This window comes from Serinus canaria, chromosome 1A (assembly GCF_022539315.1).
Source record: "Serinus canaria isolate serCan28SL12 chromosome 1A, serCan2020, whole genome shotgun sequence".
Lineage (NCBI taxonomy): Eukaryota > Metazoa > Chordata > Aves > Passeriformes > Fringillidae > Serinus > Serinus canaria.
In genome coordinates, this window is record NC_066314.1 from 51,666,428 (window position 1) to 51,679,933 (window position 13,506).

Sequence of the window (13,506 nt, forward strand, 5' to 3'; positions counted from 1 at the left end):
TCTCTCTGTCTCTGGTTCATTGTGTTTAACTTTTAAGCCCTGTTTGCTCACCTTGCTTGTCAAAACAGGGCTTTATTTTTCTTTTCTAGAATGTGCAGTGCTAGTGCAAGTAGTTGAGAGAAGCAAGCTGTCCTCCTTCACAACATCAATACCCTCCTTGCCAACAATAATTATTCTACTTTGGGAGTTTTTCCTCTTATCTTCTGATGCATGTGAGGGTGGTGGTGGTGTTAGTGATGGGATATGCTGCCTCTTGATGTTTCCTGGATTTTCTTTAAATGCTGTGTTTTGAACTACAAGATTAGGAAAAGGATTCTTTGCATTTGTCTAGAAATTGGCTGGCAGCTGCCTCTTCAGCATTTGGCCTTGGTCTGGCACATACCTTGCAGCCTAATTTTTTTCACAGTGACTGCATGCCAAGATTTAACTCTCAAAGGGGTTGTTCTTCTCCACCAGCAAATTAAGTTTCAATTTCTTATGTAGCAATTGTTTTAGAGTCCTTAGACTAGCCCAGTAACCAGGAGAGAAGCCTTAAGAGGGCTACTCAGCAGAAAACATCCTCAGTACCCCTCTCTATCTGCAATGTAACCTTGGTGTTGTGATTTGGTGCATTTACTGGCTCCAGCTGTTGCCCAGAAGTTCTCAGAACATGCAAGACTAAGCTGCTAGTGCTATTGTGGAGAAAGGGAGCTTTCTTTTCTTTCCCTTCTTCTCTAGATGTCTGTTTCCTTCCCTTAGGTGACACAGGGATCTCCTTCAAGATTAATCCATCCCTGCCTTTGATGGGCAACTTGAGAAACTTATGCAAAGACTTAAAATCTGTCTTTACTTGGCTCAGGGTTGAGACCTTATTAAATAACTTAATTTTACCTAATTCTGAGGGGCTTGGAAACTGAATTCAATGTAGAGACTATGTTGTGAATAGGTCTCAATGGGGAATTCAGTCCTATCTAGCAGCTCAGCAGGAACCAATCCCCAAACACTATATTCTCTTATGTAGCTGACAGTCCAACCACTTCACCAAGAGTCATGCCAGTTCAGCACTCTGTGGTAACAGGGCTGTGTCTAAGCTCCTCCTGAGATTCTGGGATATGCATCACTCTTACCCCTCTTTGGTATATGAACCCTACTTCAGAAACATTTTCTGGTTATTGGGTTTCTGGTCATGGTTATTAGGTTTCTCCCTTATAGTTCTGATTTTTTCTCTGGGTAATGAATGATGGATTGAACAGGGAGGCTGCAGAAAAACTACAGAATAGTCTGCTTGCTTCACAGATGGCTGAAGTGGAGCAGGAATTTGCTGTGACGTGTTACACTTTCGTCAGGGTTTTGGAACCTGAACAGAAATCAAAACTCAGTTCTACCATGGGGAGCTTTGTGTCTGGTTGGGTACAAACCTGCAGGGTAAAAGGGTTTATAATGGTGATGATAGTGGTGGTGATGTTCATGCTGATGGGTGGGGACAATGGCAAATGTTCTTCCTTGTGTGTGAAATACCAGAGTGGCTGCTGTCCCCATTGATGTTATACTGCTCTCTAGATACTGTCCTCACAGACTGGTGCCTCCCTCAGACCTCATAGTAGATGGGTCAGGGACAGGCAGATGAACCCCTCTCTCTCTCATCATTTATGAAGGGCTGTTGGGGGCCCTTGGTTCACAATAAATGTCTGTCCTGATTAACAGAGGACTCTACCCCTTGGTCTGACACTCAAACCCTCTTGTAATCGCTGTCCCTTAGCAGCTCTCCAGCCCTCCAGCACAAAGAGCCTTGCTTGGATTTGGTTGTGAGGAAGAGATCCAAAGGACAGCTTTGGTTTATTTGGCCTCTGATAGGAGTGGTGGCACTGATTTCGTGGCTCTATCCTCTACTAAGAAAGTCTGCTCTCCCCAACTGCATTTTGAATGCAAATCTCTTGTTCATAGTAGATATGTAAGTAAATGCAAGCTGATTCCCTTCTGCCTCTTGAATCCCTTCTACGCTCCCTTAGTCCAAGGTTTGGGTACATAGGCTGGCTTGGCCATGAATAAATACAGCAGCGTTACATTTTCTTGCTGCTCTTAGGTCAATAAAGCAAGGTGGGAAAGACATGATAACGTTTCTTTCACCTTCTTCACCACTATCAGAACATTTTGCAAGCATTTGCCTGTTGCACAATAAGTCACTGACATCCACTGTGTCTGTTTTTTGTTCCCCCTACCTCACCCCAAGTTCTCTCAGCTCATTAAAATCTTCAACTCGCTGGGCCCTGAGAAGTTCCCTCTGGTGGAGCAAATGTTCTTCCCAAGCCATAAGCAGATGGTGAGTAACTTTGCTTTCTTCTGTTGCCACTATGAATGAGATGGAGACAACTTATGCAAGTTGGGCACAGGAAATGATGGTTGGAATGCTGGGGAAGAGTCTAAATTTTGCTTACAGAAAAATACTAGCTAAAAAGTGCTATGCAAAACGCACTGCTTGGGAACCTCTTTCCTTCTTGCCCAGCCCTCCCTTAGGTCATGTAAGGACTCTGAAAAAATGTACAAAGAGGCTCAAAGGCTCAAAACTAAAGCAGAATTCCATTTTAAAACACAGTCAACAAAAAGCTCATCCCTTAGAGCAAAAAATCACTCTATTCAGACAAACTGGATTTTCTCTACTCCTGGAATTGTTTAAAATATTTTGACAATTTGGAACACAGGTCCTAAGAGATGTTTGTTTCACAATGTTAGTTCACTTGGTCTGTCACGTGCTCACCATCCATGAAACATTTATCAGCCTGAAGGTACTCAGGGAAACTTGGAGTTCTTAAAAGAGCTTGTTTCAGCTTCTCATGTTTTCTTTGCGCATGTTTTCTTTGCGCATGTTTTCTTTGTTTTTCTTTGCTTTTGGGTCTGGTCTTTCTATCAACAGCTGAACACTCAGTGCCCTGTGTGACTGCTGGGCACTGTACCAAACTCTCAGGGCACCTTCCAAAGAAATCTGCATAGGTGCCTTTAGTCCTGGAGAACATGGCAAAGAGAGGGGCTTTGTTTACAGCTGGCCACGGCTCTTGTTTTCTCTGTTAAAGGAAAGACTAGTCCTTTGTGAGTTTTTGCTCCCAACTTACCTCCATGAATTACTGGCTCTTCCTACATGGCTGAGGCTTTGATGAAACCCCGTATGAACCATGACCCCTTGTGTGACCACTGGCTGGCTGAGCTAATTTCACAGGCTTGACTGTGAACCCAAGCAGCATTGCCAGCCTGAACATGAGGGTTGTTGAGATGTCAAACTAAGGCTCAAAAATATTCAATCCCATCTTTTCTCACACGTTTGTTGCAATACTGTGGGCCAGCCACAACACAAAACAGGGTGTAGATACAAGATCCTCTAGTTTCTTGGGAAAAATCCCACTGCTGCCTGCTAGGTACTCAAATATTTTGAAATGCCAGTCCTTCACCTCTCTACCAACACTCTCTACCTGGGCTGTGTAGACTGTGACACTTCCATGCTTCACAGGCACATCAAGGAGGTAAGTACAGTCATGAAGCTGTATTATACTTTGAGACATAAAGAAATGGATAGTCCTTAAACAATGTGACAGTGTTTTGCATTTATAAGATTAAATAGTCACATATCTGTTGCATTTAATAACTACTGATTTATGAAGAAGGTTTTGTGACATAAGTAATGCTTCAGGACAGTTGTGACTTGGAACACCCTTTCAGGAACAGTATTTTTCAAAGACTTGATAGAGGTTATCATTGCAATTAAGTTAGCACTTATAGCACAATTTTCTTGTCTGGCTATCAGATTCTTGGTTCCTCAGATGTACATATATTTGGTACCAGCAAAGTAGATTGGTTTATTACTGATCTTAATTTCACTTATTTTCCATCTTTACTAATGGAATGGATTGGTTTTATTACTGATCTTAATTTCTAATGGATTGGTTTATTACACTTATTTTCCATCTTTACTAATGGATTGGTTTATTACTGATCTTAATTTCACTTATTTTCCATCTCAACTAATCACCTGCTTGGAGTTGCTATAACTTACTTCCAGAAGGATACAGCAAGCCTTTTAAACTGTAAGTAATCTCATATGAACACAAACACTACTGCTGACATGCAAGCCTGAGTAATCTGGTTTAAATCAGTCACTTTCCAAAACTTTACAGAAGCAACAATCCACTTGGGCAAGCTCAGGTCAGCCCTTCCCAGGTGACAGGAGTGGTCTGCCTCACAGAATGAATTTTCTCAACTTATAAATATCTTTTCTGGGAGCATCTTCACAGCATTCTGGGTTGTGAGAGTCTGAGAGGTCAAGTGCCTACACCAAACATGCTGCATTACAGTCATCACCAAACACCTGTGGAAGTTGCTTGTCCACTGCTTCTCCATTTGTCAGATAGGAATATACTGACCCCTTTTACCACTCTTTCTCTTCACTCTTCTGGAGGTATTTCCAAGCTTCTTTTCCTCATCCTTCTATATCCAAAATGTTCCAGAGTCTACTTTCTAAATCTTTAGATTAAAAAGAGAACAGATTCAAAGACCTCTTTCATTCTTTCATCTCTGTAGAGACTAGACTTTTCAAGAGTAAAAAGTGAGATATAGGACGTTTCTAACAGTAGGTCCGTTTTTGTGAGCATTTTAACTTATCTGAAAGTGCTTTTTCTGAAGCTTCTTTCTCATGAGAACAGGGCACTTTAAATCAGCCTTGAACAGTAAGCCTAAAGAGAGGACACAAGATTCTGAAATTTCACAGCAAAAAAGATGAACCTCTCTTCCCTTTGCCATGGACATGCACCTTTCAGACCTCCCCATAATGTTCAGTTTTCTGGAAATAAGAGCAATCTGGTAAGTGTTCTTCCAAAGACCTACTAGTGCTACAGCCAGCCCGAATGAGTGCCTTGCTCTGTACTGACCTCCTATGGCCAATTAACAACTGGTAGTAATTAACTTCAAAATGGATTTTTCACCTCTCCTGGGCTTATGACCACAATAACAGTTCTTAGAGAAAACAACCTCTTAAAAAGAGGGGGGGATTCTTGAAGGGATCTTTGCCAAGGTGCAAGAATTACCAGAGGTGGAATATCTTGTTTGGGACCTATAAAAGGGTATCAGGAAGGGGATGGAAATTAATAAATCCAGTTGCAAATCCATTTGTGCATATTTGAAGTCGACAAAATCTAATATAAGTGAAGCAGACACAGAATGTCTGTGATAGAAATAAAACCACTTTACTGTTTAGAATAAAAGGACACTATAAAAAGTGAACATTATGCAACATTACCTTAAAAGACAATATACATTCACTGAATATAAAATTTATAAATAACATGGAGGAAATCTGTAAACAGTGCTAGAAAATTTAGCAACAAATACATTCCTTCTGGACAAGATTTTTCACATGGGTTTGATTCTCTCCCCAAGTTTCCGTGACTATCAGGAACAGCAGAGTGGCTCTATGAAGGAAGGGCAGTGCCAGAGAGAAGGAGAAGTCAGTACAAGCAAAACAGCAGCAAATGTTTAGTGGGTTTTTATGTTTTTTTTCTCAAGACTGGTAGTCCCAAAAGTCACTTACTCCAAAAAAAACCCAAAACTTATTGCAGTTGCCTAAAGTCTGTTCTGTCCTTCTAAGCTATAAAGCCCATTATAAGTGAGCCATATTTTCAGAGACACCTGCAAGGATGGAAACTTGTTCTCATGGAGGCCTTCATTTCCAAGAGTCTTTACTATAAAAACACAACAGTATGTTTCCCATCACTGTGAGGTAGCCTTTCACTCTGACAAGTATGAATGGGATACAATGATAGATTTATGGTTTAGAATAATCCTACCTAAAGAGCCACGTAACTCTTCAAAACATGGGAAATTGAGACTTAAAAATGGCTTTTTTTTTTCCCCCCCACACAGGGGAGGTAGAAGCCTCCCACAAGAGGACTTTATTTAAGGAACTCCATGCACAGATCTCCTCCTACTCTCTGCCCCCTCCATTTTGGAAAAGGCAAATAGAATCTAACCTTTCCCAAACCTTCAATATCTATTTTTGTCATTTTAAAGGGGAAAACACTCTACAGCAAGTAAGAAAAAAAATATGCATGAGAAACTGAACAGCTTCGGTCTAGAAATTAGCTATGCACTTTTAAAAGTATTTTTAATAATGTTCGTGTGTATAAAGAATGGTGGTAGGGACTGTGTAATCCTGGACATCTCCACTGGCAAGCAGAAGTGACTTAGCAAGGCAGAAGAAAGGAGAGCTGACAGAAAGGAAGAAGTCTTTGAGTCCAATTTAGAGCCTCTTCAATCCATGTAATGGCTTCTACCTCAGGAGTGCCTTCAGGCAGGTCCTTAATGCAAGCACAAGCCCAAGAAATGCATGTCCCTGATAGCATCCACAGAAACAAAATAAAGAAGCTTCCCAAAAGAAATGTATTTTCACTGGATTCTTCCCCCTCCTTTTGGCTTCACATTTTGAAAAGCCTTAACAACTGTTTCTTTACACAGCAAGGGCAAAGATTTGCCAAACCTCTGCCCCTGCCAGTCTAGCTGTCTGCACCTCAGAAACATTTTACTGTCTGCAAAACAAAGTGGGAATATGCTTCACTTTCTGGTAATGCATCTGCTGTTTTGTTGTTTACAAAGCACATAGCTACATTATATCCTACATAGGGACACAAGTCCTCATAGTATTAGAACACAAATATTTCACAATAATTTGAGTGCAATACTGTGATGTCTCAGCTAGCTAAATGAAGCAGTGACAGGTAAATTAGGCAGAGCTGCAGTTTAACGAAAATTCAGATCAACACTTTACTGCATTGAGGGGCATTTTTGTTTAGCCTTCCAAAGCTGTGAGAAGTGGCTGGAGCTCAAAGAGACACCGGCTTTGCCAAGTCACATTGAGCTTGAGGAGGGCCACATCCTGCAATGCCGACTCCAAACAATGCAAACACCAAGGGTGGCTCCATTCTGCCCTCAATGACCCTCACAGATTTGTCAGCCATGAAAAAATCAAACAGAGTTTGTTCCACTGGGCTCAAAGCCCAAATCCATATTTTGCCAAAAGGAACAACTTTCTGAACCACCACCTGATCCTGTGACAGGTGTCATGAAGCACCCTACTCTCCCTCTCATCTCCAGCCCATTATTTAGGAGTAGTCACAGGGAAGAGGACTTCTGAGAAGTGTTCCAAATCTTAATCACAGGAAAATTCAACAGAATTTCAATGTGTTTTGTGCTGCATTGCCACTCAGAGCTGCTGGGAAAAAAAATATATGCAGTGGACTTAGGCATTACTTACAGCAATTCTGTGAAAATGCCCTTCAAAGTTCATGCGAAAAATGAAGCTTTTTGCTGCAACAAGTCATCCAGCAAACGGGGTATTTCAGAGGGTGTACATCTGGCAGAGCTCTGGCAGCATGCAAGGAACATAAAAACACATCAGGACCCATCTCAGACACCCATTCTTTTCCATTTGGCAAAGTGGTTCTAAACAACTCTCCAGTAACTGAGGTCACTGATGGTAAAATGCTGTATTGCCCCAAGCTGGAATCACTGCAACAACTTTTTCCTGCTCATGGCAGCTCTGCTTTCTAAGTGGAATGAATGGAAGATATATGGAAACTTAAGATAAATAATCATAATAATACAAAAATGAAGTTAAGCACAATCTTCTCCCTGCCCAAGCCCTCCCCATCCAAAACTTAAGTCACCCATTTTGTCAGCACCCCTTCTTCACCATCATTAAAACTTAAAATACTTTTATTTGATAAGAAAAATTATATTATAGTTTTCTTAATAATAAAAAAACAAAATAGAATGAAAAAAACTTCTCCAGTCAACAGCAAAGCACAAGACAGTAAGGCTTCTCCTCCCACATGACTGCAGGACATGGTATAAGCACATGCACAGGGCTATGCTTAACAGTGCCTAGAGGGAAACACAGCACTTGACACAGAAGGAATCCTCCGGGCAGTTGAAAATTTTATGATCCCAGACAACACTTATTAGAAGACCACTTTTCCTTGCCTAGCCCCCACACACACTTCCTTTCACCATATAAACAAATGCAGCTATTGTAGCTGCAGGGGAGGAACCCTGGTGCAAGGAGTTACAGAGGAAACAATGACTGTAGACACTACTGCAGATACACTGGAGCTTCAATATCTTAAAAGCAACTCACCAACTCGGAATGTCAATATTTCTGTCTTTAAAACACAATCAAACCATTCTTTTGTTTATAACACCAAAAAAATTCCACATCCTGTCAAAAATAGCTTATGTCATTATGTGTATATACATCTTAGTTCAGCAAAACACTATTTTGGCAATACTTTTTAATAATATGAGTTCTAGCAAGTTTCCCCTTTCCCTCTTGCACATGACTGGTTTACAGTTGCTATTTTTGCATCTGTTTGGTTTAAGGTGTTCACATGCTGGTTTTGCTGTTGAAGCTACGCTGCAAAAATTTCAGGGGCCAATGCTGCTCAAAACAGGATGGGACAACCCTTCTTATGCTCTGCTGTAGTTGCATTTATCTCCCTGAAAATAGGGGATGGAGTTTTTGTTTTTGAAACAACAACAAAAATACAAAATACTCTCTTTTGTTCTGGGTAAAGCCAGAACTTCAAATGTGCTGTTGCATTCACACTGTGACTGAATTAGCAAGGACAGTCAGTCAACAGTGCTTTTACCAGATGATGTGGTCAGACACACCAGGTAAAGTCTCCCATTGCTGGAGTCAATCACATTGCTAATCTCTCCTAGAGAGGAACATTTCTTTTGGATGTCAGTTTGTCCATAGTTTAGGCTGGGTTTCTTTTAATTTTGCTTCATTTGCCTGATTAATCTGATTAATGAAATCTGTTTCCCTTAAAATAGATTTTTCTATGTATTTTCAGCACTTAGTGCATGAGGAGGGGAGATGGGAAGCCAGCACATAGAAGAATACAGTGCCTAATTGGCATAGTTTTTAGATTTTTGTTTTCCTAAAAAAATAGAGATTATGTTGCTACAGCTAATGATACATGTAACAGAGCAAGAGCTCCATCTTTTTTTATATTTTTTTCGTTTTTTTCCCTCCCATTTTCCCTCTGGTGTGCAAAAGTAAGCTCCCATATGTTGTCTGATCAAAATGAGTGGTATCAAAAAATGGAAAAGGTGATTACAAATTCAGTAAGGTAGCACAGACTTTTTTCTTTCCTTTTTTTCATTTTCTTTTTTAAGTGTTCGAAGTGCTAGAATTTGCATGAAAATAGGCACTAATTTCATTGTCATCATCACGATCTGGTAAGAGTTAGTGTCCAAAGGAAGATCAGCCACAAGTAAGGGGGAGGGGAGATAAAGAAAGGGAAAGCTGCTCAGGGATCTGTGGCATTGATTATCGTTTTGTCTGGAGGTGCCCATCCTCTATACCAGCTGCAGTAGCCTTCCACCCTCTGGATGCAGGCATAGTGCTTTGCTTGATGTCCCGAGTGGCCGAAGTTGGAGAGCATGTCTGTCCAAATGCACTCATTCTTGGAGGTGGCAAAGCAGGGCAAATAGTAGCAGGGCCTAATCTGCAATTGGAGAGAGAAATCAGGTAAGGCTACATGTAAAAAAAACTTTTATAATATGTCTTTTTAACAGAGACAAGTGATTAAAAATTCCACAGCCTGAAACCTTGCTTACTAATCCAAAATTCAGCCTCAGTTCTGTAAGCACGTAAGCATGTGCTTAACTTCACACACACAGCTAATTCTGTCGTCAAAAGGGCTTTTCAGGTGCAGAAAAGTTGAGCTTATGTCTATGTTTTTGTAGGCCTGACACCATGAGCAAAAGTCTTAGTTCCAGTGCCAGGCTGTGGGGTTTTAAGTACTCAAAATGTTTACACAGGAAAAAAGCTGAACATATCTTGCCAAGCCTTTGGTACCTGATTTCATTCACCTGATTCTGCATAGATTCTGGAAGTCTTCCCCAACCCCAATTAAATACAACAAGACTCTGCATTTTTATTTGATTGTCTCTTCTCTGTCTCAACACTAAAAATGAACTTTACTTCTTCTCTGTAAAAATTGTTATCCTCCATTTCTTTTCCTGGCTGTTCTCCGGCATCATTGAGTATTACCAGCCAGAAGAAACAGAGTTCTTGGGCTTGAATGTCTGAATGCCACCTTAGAGACACACCTACCTTGCAGCTACAGCCCAGGTGATAACGGTGGTTCAGTCCTTTGCGCTGGGACAGAGTCAGCCGGTCCCATTTCTCATACCAGTTGCACAGGCCAGTGTAAACCTTCCCCTCATACACCCGGCCTTGAAAACAGACACATGGTCACAAGTTAGCACTTCTCAGCTCAAACACTTCTCTCGTTTCCTGGCATTGCTAATGCTCTCAATATGTTTGGCTTCAGCCACTGCTCAGCAAATGCTTTCTTTTTATTAACTGGTTCAGGAATCTCTGGTCAGCAAGATAACAGCACTTCTGGAAGTCAGGAGTGTTGTGCTAGCTGAGAGCACCACCAGCAACATGCAGGTTAGTAATGCTCTCCAGCTCCTCTTAACCGAGCAAATGAACTGACACCTTCCCTAGAAACAAGACCTGGCAACTGCCACATATCCATCCCCCTGCATCCCCCCATCTCATTCTCCAGTTCATTCCAAAAATGACCTTCCATTTATGACACAGCCCAGAGTAGCACCCAGTTCCCTGTAACAGACATGCCAGCTCAGGTATAAATTGAGAGCCATGAACTGTCATAAAACATACTTGTCACAGCATGTCTGGGTATAAGATACACTTTAGGAAAGAGAGGGACATCTAAAGAGTGAAGTGACTCTCAGAGTCACTCAGAGTAGAGTACTGAATACCAGAATACTGTTGGCCATCTTAACACTTAGGAAACTGTGTACAGAGCCGTCTACACTGCTGCCTGTGTCCTTCGCAGGTGTGTGTATAAAACAGAAGAGGTTTTGCTTATGGAGAAGTACCAGGTCCATTACCTGTAATCAGATATTGGTACTTGTTGACCTCCAGCTTGACTCCACAAAGACTCTCAGAGGCTTCTGTGTAGATGTACTGAACATGTGGCATTATCTGGAAGCCCCTGTACATCTAGAGAAAGAATAAAAAGTCATCTTAAGAGGACAAATTTCACTTATGCTTCTTTATAGTCTACATTCCTAGTTTGTGGTGGTAAGCAATAAATTTTCTAGTTTTTACAAGAGTGACGGAATAATGACACGGGCTAGACTCGTGGAAGTCTCCCTACCAGATCTGCTGGCAAAACAGAAAAACCACCTGCTAATAAGCCATTGCAATTCAGCACAGGGACCAGTTTTTCCCATTCATATTAGTTCCAGTGGCACTGATTGAACAAAGTGCCAATGCTGCAGGCTCTGCCAACATCCTGAACATTTTTTCCCCCTTATAAAGGTTAAAATTAGGGAGAAATAAAATTAGTTCAAGCTTGGAATCTTTCTCCTCTATGTGATTTTAACAATTTCTTCCTAACTAAGGGTTTTTTCTTTTAAACAATTACCCTATTTTCCAGTGTTGCTGCTGTAAGAGTTTCAAACCTTTGGCGCTTGATCTAAGCCATCAAGCCAGACACCTCCTTCTCAAACGCATAGCACACGCAACTCCTGCTGACCTTAGCAAGGACTTACTGTTTCTCTAACTCAATGAATGCAGACATTGAATTCTACACCACCTTCTAAAATTAGTCCCATACTGATGGGCACCATAAAGAAAATATCATGTATACATAATTCCTCTGCACTCCTACTCCATCTTCATAATCTTTCTTCCAGCTCAGTTTAATCGAAACATAAGCCCACAGATACACTGGCAGTTGGATTCAGTCAGAAATTAGCATATGTCCCCATCTGACCTGGTCTTACTGCTGCAATTTAGAGAAATTCATGCCCACCTGTTAGCAGCATAACAAAATCTTTTCATAGCAATGAAACAACCCCTACATGTATACATTGGATCCATTAAACATACTCTGTTTTTGAAACACAGAAGATTATTTTCCTGAGAATTTATTCTTTAAATTTTCTTTTTGTCTTTTCAAAGCGTTCAGTCACTCTTTTTTCCCTGCCAATTCCACAAATGGCCAATATTTATAAGTTAAGGAATAAATAATACAAGTCTGAGACAATCAGTTTCCTGGCATTTCCCAGCCTATCCCTTTCCCTGTCATCTTTACTGACAGACAGCACATTCAGTTTAGTAGTAAATATTAATTATTTAAGCAAAAGAGGATCAAAAAATCCCAAACAATCCCAGAATTATAGATCCGTGGTGTTGTGTCACCTAAGCTGTAGTATTCTTCTCCAGGCTGCATTCTATTCCTTGAAGTGTCCTGTTACCCCAGGGTATTTCACCATTCCCCTACCTCCTTTAAAAACAACAAATCTTCTTCTTTCTGGAAGAACATCTGTTAATTTAACAGACTTTATGCTAGGCCCAAATACTTAATATAAAACCATAAAAAATTACAACTAATTCTGCTATGCTGAGTGGCCAAATTATCTTTGGAGCATCTATGGAATGTCAGCCAGGTAAGGTTTTTTTCTCCTTAGATTCCCCTAATCAGTATGATCTTGTAACAGTGCCACAACTCAGTAACAGCACTGCTGGGTACAGTAAAAGACACACTAAACAGTTTGCATTTTCCAGCCTTTCTCTACCCAGCTAATATGCAAGCAAAGTACTTTTTTTAATTAATCCGACTGTACCAAAAAAACCTCATAGGTCATGCTTGAAATATGACATTGTATTCATAAGTGGCCAAAGTCTTTCAATGGAGATGGAAGAAGTGAACTTTACCTAATCTCTGCTTTATCCCTGCAATTTTCTTGGTATCGGATGACCTACTCAGATTTTCCAATCCAGTCAACAGTGCTGGAGATCTAGATTCTGGCACAAGCATCCTGTCTGTCCTTGGATGAGTTATTTAGCCCTTAGCACACTTTTGTTTCTTGCTTCCCAAGGGTACTGTGAGGAAAGGCACATAGAATAAAGGTCACGTGTCCAGACCCCTTTCTAGAGGGTGTCACACCAAGAAGCTCAGATAATGGTATCTAAGCAGATAAAACTAGCTAAGATAACAGTTGGCACTGCCCAGTCCCTCCAGGCAGTGCATTATCAACACTGAAGAGAGCTGCACACTGTGCATGGCAGTGCAAGGGATCTGTCACTCACAGTGCTGAGCTCCCGGTCATGTTGGGCTAATTAAGCATCTCTGTTATAAGGTCTGCATGTAAGCAGGCACACTTGGAGCCCTTCCTCCTGCCCACAGGGCTATGAGCTACCCTAATCATTCACCTGGGAAGCTGCTCAGATCCTTCCTACAGGACTGTTAGTCAGCACGTAGCATCTTCTAAGCTATCAAGCCCAACATGACTTCCTAGGAAATAGCCAGTGTTGCTGAACTGGGGCTTGTTTTTCAGCTCCTGGACCTAATTTGCTAATTTCCACATTACCATCAGGCCCACCACAGTCAGGGCTGCTAAAGAAAGTATGCTCAGCCTCCCAAAAAGGAGGCTGAGCAT

The 13,506-nt window shown here is 41.1% G+C and overlaps 2 protein-coding genes across 3 annotated transcripts in view; one reads left to right on the plus strand and one right to left on the minus strand.

Annotated features, from left to right (window-relative positions):
• Positions 1–13,506, plus strand: part of SYN3 (synapsin III) — a 188,942-nt gene that overhangs the window by 56,606 nt on the left and 118,830 nt on the right. For both annotated transcript variants that reach the window (XM_009086430.4, XM_050970016.1), the window contains exon 6: positions 2,210–2,299. In XM_009086430.4, coding sequence (XP_009084678.1) covers positions 2,210–2,299 — 90 coding nt within the window. The remainder of the gene's footprint in view (positions 1–2,209; positions 2,300–13,506) is intronic.
• Positions 5,185–13,506, minus strand: part of TIMP3 (TIMP metallopeptidase inhibitor 3) — a 37,610-nt gene continuing 29,288 nt past the window's right edge. The window contains exons 3-5 of the mRNA XM_009086428.4: positions 10,948–11,059; positions 10,139–10,260; positions 5,185–9,527 (exon numbers count right to left, since the gene is read on the minus strand). Coding sequence (XP_009084676.1) covers positions 9,330–9,527; positions 10,139–10,260; positions 10,948–11,059 — 432 coding nt within the window. The 3' untranslated portion in view covers positions 5,185–9,329. The remainder of the gene's footprint in view (positions 9,528–10,138; positions 10,261–10,947; positions 11,060–13,506) is intronic.